Raw genomic sequence first — 10,534 nt, 5'->3', positions numbered from 1 at the left:
CTCTCCCCAGCAGCCGGCGCCCTAACCACACCCCACTGCCACAATACTCTTTAAATATTCATGTCTCCAAATGAAGATATATATTTTTTGAATTATATATATTTTAAATTATGCGATGTTTATGGCTGTAAAAAGCACATCTGAAATTCATGTGTTCACATGTAATATGATGCGTCCGTGTGTAACTTCGTGCCTACTTGTCTTTCATGCTTTATATGTGACATTGGGTGATTTTCACATTTTTATATGAAAAGTCTGAAAACAACATGTCTAAATGTGTTTTGGTTTTTCAAATGTGAAAACCTAAGATGAACATGTGAAACGTGTTTCACATGTAATGAATTCACGGATCCAAACTTCATCGAGATCAAAGTTATCTTGTTATTTGCAGTGACCACCAAAGAAAGATGGTCGTTGGGTTTCAGTTCATATTATTATACATATATTCATATATAAGAAAAGCTGCAACAGGGTATAAATAATAACAATGTAAACGATTGAGTGAAGACATTTAGCTTCATGAATATGATCTTCCTCTCATAAGATAAAAAGGATATTTTTTACATTCAATATTAATTGCAAGTGTTGTTTTGCGGAATATATCATTCTCAAAGTGTTTCCTAAATGTTATACAGAAACCAATACCAAGTGAAAACCTTCTGTGCAGTCTGAAGAAATGTGAATGATCGTGTGTGTTGGATACGTTTCGTGTTTGTGATGCAGAATCTACGAGAAGCCGTGAACCAGTTAATGTCTGTGAAGTAAAACGATGTTCCTCGTATTGTAGAGACATTTCTCTAATGTTTGTTGGAGCATCTATATTAATACCGTTTATATAAAGTGTGCATACAGGCTTTTCATTGAAGATGACGTCTCTGTTTTAGCTCAGCAGGGCGGAAAGTTCCGGATCTCTGTGTCTCCGGGATCCCAGAGGAACATCGTTGACGTACCTCCACATCTGTGCGGATGAATCTACTGCTCAGGTGTGTGAACAGCTGGTTCCTACGGAGCCCAGCAGGTGTCAGGAGACACCAGTTCTGGTGAATCCTCCCCTAAATCACTGGTTCCCAACCTTTCTCCTGAGAGAGCCCTTTTCTCTCAGAGGAAACTGACTAAGTGACATATTTGATGTATATTTCATATTATATTTAATGCATAACAATAACAGTGCAGAACAACTGATGAACTGTATACAAAGTGAAGCAATCACTGCAGCAAGTTTGTGTAAAACGAGCAATTAGGATGAATATTATATTATTATGACCTGTAATTATTGAGGAGTTTCCCTCTTACTTGGAGGAACTTGTTTTGAACTATGTTTTTTAAATTGTATTTTAATGATAAGTTAGCTAATAGGATACTTTGTTGATAAAAATTAATAAAAACGAAATGTTTATATATTGGCCAACTGTTTATAATTTTAAAAAGTTTACTTACACAATCAAGAAGCTCTCGGGACCCCCAGGCTGGAAACCAGTTTATTAGTCATGTAGGAGGTTCTAGTACTCATTGAGGGGGTTCGAGAGGTCCAGTAAGTTTTAGTAGTCCTTTAGGTGGTTCTAGTACTCATTGAGGGGGTTTAGGAGGTCCGGTTGGTTTCCGTGGTCCTGTAGTGCTTCGAGAGGTCATGGTGGAGGTTCTAGAGGTCTTTTAGGATACTCTTTGGTACTGTAGGTGATTCTAGTGAGGTCATGGTGGAGGTTCTAGAGGTCACTTAGGATACTCTTTGGTACTGTAGGTGACTCTAGTGAGGTCATGGTGGAGGTTCTAGAGGTCACTTAGGATACTCTTTGGTACTGTAGGTGACTCTAGTGAGGTCATGGTGGAGGTTCTAGAGGTCTTTTAGTATACTTTTGGTACTGTAGGTGATTCTAGTGAGGTCATGGGGAGGGGGGGATTCAGAGGTCACTCTCGGATACTCTTTGGTAATGTAGGTGACTCTAGTGGGTCATGGTGTAGGGTTCTTTAGAGGTCACGTAGGATACTCTTTGGTACTGTAGGGATTCTAGTGAGGTGATGGTGAGGTCTAGAGTCACTTAGGATACTCTTTGGTACTGTAGGTGATCTAGTGAGGTCATGGTGGAGGTTTCTAGAGGTCACTTAGGAGACTCTTTGGTACTGTAGGTGATTCTAGTGAGTTCATGGTGGAGGTTCTAAGAGTTATTGAAGGTAAGTTTGACATTTTGGGAAAGGTCATGTTGGCGTTCAGACTGAAACTCTGCCTGTGTAGTGAAAGTGAAGCTACAGCCAGTAGATCATTGACATGATGTGTTTATCAAGGTGAATGTGTTACCTGAATGTATCTCTTATGAAATATCTGTCCTGAATCAAATCATAAAAAGTGTTTCCAAAGCCAGTTAATGGACGACACAGTCCTTTTCTGTTTATATATTTTTTTAATCGTGTTTTGGAGTTTGTTTTATTGTTCTGAAATCTTATGAAAGGAAAATGATTGGAACAAGATACTCCTCGACCTGCTGACAGAAGATAAGACAGCAATAAAATGTAACGGCAGGGAAACATCATGGGGGCAAAGGGACTCTGAAACATACTGCTGCTGCAGAGACACAGAGGCTGTTACTGTGTACTATTCATATGTAGACGGACCTTTTCATATAATAACAATATAATAATAATAATAATAATAATAATAATACACTTTATTTGCATAGCACCTTTCATACAAGGGAAATTAGACATTGAATAAACATTAAAAGAGGGCCACAATTAATGGATAATAAGGTGGAAAATAAAACACACTTGATAATAATAAAAAATGTAAACTTCATAAAGAAGTAAGATGGAATTGAATACATAGAATGCCTAACATAAGCTAAGAAAAGAAAAACCCCACTGAATAATAACAAAATAATAATACTACTACTTATACTACTGCTAAATAATATTAATATTAGTAATATAAATAATAATAATAATAATAATAATAATAATAATAATTAACTAACTAATAAAATATAACTACTAATTCTACTCCTCATATTATTATTATTATTAATAATAATAATAACAAAATACTGATAATAATAATAATAATACTACTGCTACTAATATTGATAATAATAATAATAATAATAATAATAATAATAATAATAATAATAATAATAATAATAATAATAATAATAATAATAACAAAATACAACTACTAACACTGCTGCTACTAATCCATCTATCTTTAGTCTGCCTGTTAATTTGGTTATAATTCAGATTTAACCTCTAATAAAAGATTACTTCCTTCTTACCTTTCCTTCATTTCCTCCTTTCCTCTCTCCTCCCCCCCACCCCCCCATCCCACCCCACCCCACCCCACCCCCCAGGCTCTCCGCCCAGGCACATCGCACTCATTCAGTCCGCTCAAACCGCAGCACACTAACAGCAACACACTTTATTTCACCTGCGGATGGATTTAAAAAGACGAATCAAGTGGAGCCGAACATTCACCTGGAGGACATGAATCCGCCGTGAACTCCTCCGCGTGATGTTTATGACTCTGACCGGATTAATGACCAGTTTGGCGTTAACATCTCACTCCCGGAGGATAATGTGGATTATTACCTTTTCCACTTTAAACCTATTTTGAAGCACGTTCGTGAAGGGGACGCCGGTGTTTACATTTGACAGGTGAACACGTTGAACGTAAGTTTGTGTGATGATGGACTCGAGCGTAACGCATTGTTAAACTTTCAAACGCGACTTTTCCTGAAGCTTACTCTCCTCAAGGACAGCCGTGAACAGTACACGTCGCCTGAGGCTTAATCTCAACGATAAAAACGTGTAAAATTCGGACATATTCTTCGGACTTTCTCAACCAGAGGAAGTAAAACAAACGGATTTAACGGTTGCTGTCATAGTAACGCTTGCTGCCAGGCACGCGCCGGGCATGTTTTCGCGGGTATGGGTGGTTGGCTAGTTTTACCCAGAGACTGTATGTAAGGTTTAAAACCGTACAAACAACATGAAGAGGAAACTAACCCCCCCGCTGAGGTACTGAGAAGAAAGTCCATATCATTTGTATGAGATGTATTGATTTCCATTTGAGAGGTTTGACCGCTGCATGTTTCTGTCCGGGGGGAGTTGATGCTTTCAAGCAGCCTGTCTCTCCATTACCAAGACAAGTATGGCGGCTTGTTAGTGCCAGCATGGTAAATATATTTTAAATGTTGAGGTATTTTCTTTAACGAGCTCTCTTTGTACTAATGAGAAAGCAAGACGTGTTATTATATATATATATTATATTATATGTTATTATATATATATATATATATATATATATATATATATATATATATATTATATTATATATATATATATATATATTATATATATATATATATTATATTATATGAAAATGAGCTGTCATTATTATGACTCGCAGTGATTGCTGGAAAGCAGACGAGTCACAAATCTAATGACTTTGACTTTAACGCCAAGGACTCGAGCGACTTCACTTGGATTTGAGCCTTTTGACTTGATAATACTTGATACCTTCCTCCAAGTCGAAATAATAAAAAAGTATGTTATTTCAAAAGGGTGCCACAGATCAATTCATTTCCTGAATCAACTAATGTTAACGCTATTCCTTCCCAGCAAGTCTAATTCCCTCAGTACGTTCGCGTACAAACACAATCATTGGCAGATTATTATTGGTGCCAATTTTTTGAGACTCAAAGTTTACCATTTGGGACTTGACTGCAAAGACTTGAAACTTACAAAGCAATGACTTGGTTCTAAGTAAAGTAACTAAGTACATTTACTCAAGTACTGTACTTAAGTACAATGTTGAGGTACTTGTACTCGTACTTGTACTATATTTCAGTATTTACATTTTATGTTTTCTTTCTACTTGGAACTATTTTACTTTTTACTCCACTACATTTATTAGATAACTTTAGAATATTAATACAACATTTTATACAAATATAAAGTATGAAATATTAATTAAAACATGCAATATTTGCAAAACTTTAAATGTAAAATGGTATTTAAAGTAGTATTTTAAAGTTATAAGTTGCTTACTGAAATGATTTTAAAGCGATGACAGTGATTTATAAGACATTGAGCACTTGTTTTTTCCAAATGAAATTTAGTTTGAAATTCAAATTCAGTTTAGTTATTACATTTTTAATATGAGCCAAATACCTCCAGGTGTCTGCTGCTCAAATACAGTCTGCAGGCTCTTCTGTGTCAGTGGAAACCGCAGTTTAAATACATTAAAAGTACCTTTTGGTGACACCTTTTTTCTTTTAATAACACATTTTATCTTGGTGACATTTGACTCTGAATTGCTCCCAATGACTCCCGTGTAACACCAGCTCAAATGTATATGTCATTTGTCATTTCTGGGATCGTTTTCAAAACAGATTACAGAAAACGCCATCAGTCAGTTAACAGAGAGTCTCTTGTTAAATCTGGAGATCAAAAGTTGGAGTTTTTATTACAGGATGAGAATGTGTTCCCCGGTCGTAGATGTTCATGAAGGTAGGCTGCACTTTAGAAAAAGTCCTCATTTTCGAGCTTCGGGGAGTTTTTCTCCCACGACTCAACACCAAGGCCACTCAGGACTGACCACCGTGACCAACCGAAGCAGGTCTCAGTGTCCTGACTGCATTATTAGATCCAGGAAGAAGTACGCGTCATTCTTCAGTCAAAAGAAGGTCTAAAAGATAGAACTTTTACAAGTTCCCAGAACTCAAAATGACGTCTTAGAGCTGCATCGATCGACAGAAAAATAACTCTTTTTGATAATATTTCATGCAAAACTAGCAGGAAATGCTTAGTTTTGTTTTGGGCTGACATTTAAAGACATCACTTTGGACATTTTCTCTATTTTCTGGCACTTTAAAATGTAAACAATCATCAGTGGCACCCCTACTTCAAAATGCTTGTTTGGACCCAGCATACTGGGTTTACTGTCATACAAGATAAAGAAAAGCTGCAGAGACTTTCGTTTGAGCAGCAGAAACAAATGTTTGACATTTTTGCTTGAAAAAATGACTGCAATGATTAATCGATTCTAAAAATCGTTGCTTTTTCATAATTTTTCCAAACGATTTATTTTTGCAGGTTGAATCGTAAATATATTTTAAGTAGAAGTAGAAAGGAGATTTAAAATGCTGGTTATTTTCTGCTTCAGTGTGTAACAATTTAATTAAGAATCGTCTAAGATTTCTTTGCTTCCCGACTCCATCACATAAAATAAAATGTCATCCAAACTCAAATAACGGACTTCCTTTATGTTGTGTGTTTTGTTAATGTCTCGCTTGTGTGTATCCACAGTTGACGGGGATAAATACTTGGACTACCTGCTGGTGCTGGAGGATGGCCTGTTGGAAGGAGGGCGCCGCTCTCCTGCTGGTTCTGCTGATTCTGCTCGACCTACAGCCGGTCACCGGGCGATTGTCTCGCCACCGCAGCTTGAGACGTCAAACTAGAGGGTACCACAAACACCGGGCGCCCCAGAACATCACGCTGGCCGTCATTTTACCACAGAACAACACGGACTACCCGTGGGCTTGGCCTCGCATCGGCCCCGCCCTGGAGAGAGCCGTCAAAACCGTCAACGCCGACCCCACGCTGCTCCCCGACCACCACCTCATCTACGTTTTCAAGAGCAGCGAAGACGAGAACGGCATCTGCTCCGAGTCCATTGCCCCGCTCATGGCCGTGGACCTTAAATTTGCGTACGACCCGTGGGCTTTCATCGGGCCCGGCTGCTCCTACGCCTCCTCCCCAGTCGGCCTCTTCACCACCCACTGGGACGTTCCCATGGTTACAGCGGGCGCCCCCGCCGTCGCCTTTTACGGCGGAGTCTACTCGTCCATCACCAACACGGGCCCCACCCACAAGAAGCTCGGGAAGTTTGCCCTGCGGATCTGCGAGCACTTTGGGTGGCGGGAGCACGTGATGCTCATGTTCAGTGACAGCAAACAGGGCGATCGGCCATGTTACTTTGCCGTGGAGGGATTGTACACGGAGCTGAAGAGCATCAACATCACGCTGGTGGACCGAGTGTTTGAGGAGAACAAGCTGCCGGTCAACTACTCGCAGATCCTCTCCGACATTCAGAACGACGGCCGAGGTGAGTCGCCACTAAATGACCCCTTCCAGCGCTGTTTGTTATCATTCATCTCAAAGTCTTTCCCTGGGAACTCAGAGTTTATGGGACTGTGAGATATTTCCGCTGCATCTGACAAACTGAGACCGTGTGTTCAGTCTCATCAGGTCTGGCCGTCCTGCCGTATCGCCGCAGGTCTCAGGCCTCTGGGGCCTGATTACGATTATATGAGGTGACTGCGAACATTTTGCATAATCGTTAGATTCCACAATCATGGGAGTTTAAAGCCAATTCGATAAATGTAGCAGCAAATATAAAATAAATGAGGTGCATTTTAGTACTGAACTATTAAACCAAATGTTATCATCATGTATTAGTGCAGTATCTAAATCTAAGGAGGCTCTATATTTGTTAAAGGCAAAATCCCATTCTGAAACCATTCTTAGTCTGTGAAGTGTGATCCCAGACCTCATCGTGACCTCTTCAAAATAGAGCTACAACGGTTAGTTGATCGACAGAGAAATAATCACAAACTATTTTGATAATCAATTTATCGTTAGTCATTTTTCTTCCATAAAATGCAGTTTTTTTTCAGCCTCTCAAATATGGAGATTTGCTTCTTTTCTCTGTTTTATATCATATTAGAGTAAATGTCTTTGGGTTTTATACGCGAGACATTTAAAGTCTTCAGCTTGGACTTTAAGAAACTGGGACATTTCTCACTATTTTCTGACATTTTACCAAACCATTAATCGAATAATCGTAAAGAAAGAATCCCTAAATAATATAAGTAAATGGAATAGAATAAATAATCCAATATCGTGTTGCACGATCTCGTCCAAATATAACCAAGTTTCTGGGCCAATGGAAATTGGAAATCCGACTTTTTGTTCACAAGATCGTAAACTAGTTTCTTGTCGTCAGTTTCTGCAACAAGGACTCAGCAGAGTAACAGAGTGTGAAGATGGCTTGTGATTGGTTGTTACTGTCAGCTGGTTGCTGCTCAGATGATGCATCAACGAGCCGACGATCAGCTGACGTGAGCTCGACTTCGTGCTAATACAAACTAAGTTCCTCTTCGTGGACCTTTTTATAGTGTTTTACACAGAATTCTTTAATTGGTTCCAGGATGTCTGTAGTTCTGCAATGTGTGTAAGTATTGAGCCAAACAATCAGCTGTGTTTATTGAATGATGCTTTTCTGAGCCTGTTATTGACGTGTCCGTTTACTGCCTGTAAACGGACTCAATGTGTCCCTTTCGTCTCAGCGTCTCCTGTTTCCAGTAATGTAATCCTAAAAGGGAAAGATTCCTTCAGACTCTTTTAACTGCCTTTTCTTCTTGCATGGGTCAAACTAGCATCTTATATGCACATCTGTGTTTAGAGGCATCGTCTACATTCAGTTTGACTTTCACTACATGTCTTCCCGGTTGAGTCCAGGCTGCAGGAATCAGCCTCAGCTCAGATAAAAACGACAAATCATGACATGAAAGGCAAACGGCCGAGCGACAGAATGAGACCCCAGCAGGAGGTCAACGTGCAGCAGAGCCGTGAACTACCTGCATATAATCACAGACACGCAGAGGCTTCAATAAATAATAACGTGCATTTTCTAAAGGATGAGATCTTCTGAAATCTAGTTTCAAAGCACCAACTTGGCAACCCTAAAGCTGATGTTACAAGCTCCCTCTGTGTGCAATGAAGGTACAAATTCTTTCCTCAGAAATATTAGAAGCAGATATCTTAAGATTAGACTTCTGACTGGCTGATATGAGTAGGAGGAGTAGGATTATTCAAGTATCCTGCTCCTGTCCCCGTTAACCCGCTGAGCCTCGAGCAGTTTGAGGATGTTTTGAGCTCCCGTCACATTTTTCCTCTCTGTTTTTCACTGCAACATAAAACTCCTGCAGCTCCATAGAAACACAATCAGGATTACAACAAAACAACAAAAACATTTATTTTGTGCAGTATAACAGTTGTAATGCATAACATCATAAAACACAAGTGGAATCTATATAAAATATTACACGTGTTACCAATACTTGTTAACAGGTGGGCTGGTGAATAGCTCAATGTGTAGAATTTCTCACATTTTCTGTCCTATGACTTGTTCTCAAGGTCAGCGCAGAGTTCTGTGCAGGAACTAGTCGGTGCAACATGTAGAATAAAGATTCTGATGAAATATTTCTATTTTAAGCTTAGATTCTTTCAAAACTCTAACGATAATGTCCATTTGAAGTGTTTGTGGTTATGATAAATGCTGTAATTTTGGCTATTTATAAAAAAGGAAAATATGCTATTCAAAGGTTTTGGGGTCCTTAAATTCCCCAACCTGGAAAACCTGAAGTTATTTAATGCAGTTATGCAGTTATACAATGTATGCTCACTGTAACAAAGCGACTGTCTCCGTTGTACACGTGACGTGGTCAGTCCTCTCTGTCAGCAGCTGAAACGCTTCTTCTGTTGTATTTTTTTAAGCATTTTGTTGCCCCTCAATATATTTCTAATATTGTTCGCAGCAGAAACTCTGTGATGTTTGAAAAACATTCAAGCTGAAAATTTGTGCCAAGTTTTTGAAAGCTTTATGATTTTATCCCGTGGGGTTGTAAATGAGCCCAGAATTAAAACCTAGTGGAGACAGACTGTTCTGTTGTGTTGTCAAGCTAAAAATAAATAGACGTAGCTCAGTTCCTGAAAAGCTGACATAAATATGAGGTTCCCAGCCAGTTAATACACTGAATCACACACAGCATGTCAGTCTTATCTCACAGCAGCCAGGAGAGCCCGTACTGCTGGGACCTGCACAGACGCTCTTAGGGGTAAACCCCCAAATCATGCTAAATATGGTCCTTTAAAGTCCAATATGTAGCATTCCTGCATTAACATATCTAAAACCCCTCTCCCTTTGTTGTATATGTAGTGAGAGAGAAATGTGTAATGTCCCTGAAGGTAACGTTTCCTCTCTCTCCTGTCATGGTGTCATCAGTCCTGTGTTGTATATGTAGTGAGACAGAGACATGTGTAATGTTCCTGAAGGTAACGTTTCCTCTCTCTCCTGTCATGGTGTCATCAGTCCTGTGTTGTATATGTAGTGAGACAGAGACATGTGTAATGTCCCTGAAGGTAACGTTTCCTCTCTCCTGTCATGGTGTCATCAGTCCTGTGTTGTATATGTAGTGAGACAGAGACATGTGTAATGTCCCTGAAGGTAACGTTTCCTCTCTCCTGTCATGGTGTCATCAGTCCTGTGTTGTATATGTAGTGAGACAGAGACATGTGTAATGTTCCTGAAGGTAACGTTTCCTCTCTCCTGTCATGGTGTCATCAGTCCTGTGTTGTATATGTAGTGAGACAGAGACATGTGTAATGTCCCTGAAGGTAACGTTTCCTCTCTCTCCTGTCATGGTGTCATCAGTCCTGTGTTGTATATGTAGTGAGACAGAGACACGTGTAATGTCCCTGA

General features: G+C 39.3%; 1 protein-coding gene across 1 annotated transcript in view; it reads left to right on the top strand.

Moving 5' to 3' along the window:
- Positions 1 to 3,383: 3,383 nt before the first annotated feature.
- LOC115020956 (atrial natriuretic peptide receptor 1-like) overlaps positions 3,384 to 10,534 on the top strand; it is a 58,383-nt gene continuing 51,232 nt past the window's right edge. The window contains 2 exon segments of the mRNA XM_029451058.1: positions 3,384 to 3,654; positions 6,295 to 7,096. Of these exon segments, the coding sequence (XP_029306918.1) occupies positions 6,337 to 7,096 (760 nt within the window). The 5' untranslated portion in view covers positions 3,384 to 3,654; positions 6,295 to 6,336.

This window comes from Cottoperca gobio, chromosome 16 (assembly GCF_900634415.1).
Source record: "Cottoperca gobio chromosome 16, fCotGob3.1, whole genome shotgun sequence".
Classification (NCBI taxonomy): domain Eukaryota; kingdom Metazoa; phylum Chordata; class Actinopteri; order Perciformes; family Bovichtidae; genus Cottoperca; species Cottoperca gobio.
The sequence above is the reverse complement of the archived record's forward strand: the minus strand, read 5'-3'. Positions and strand labels throughout refer to the sequence as shown.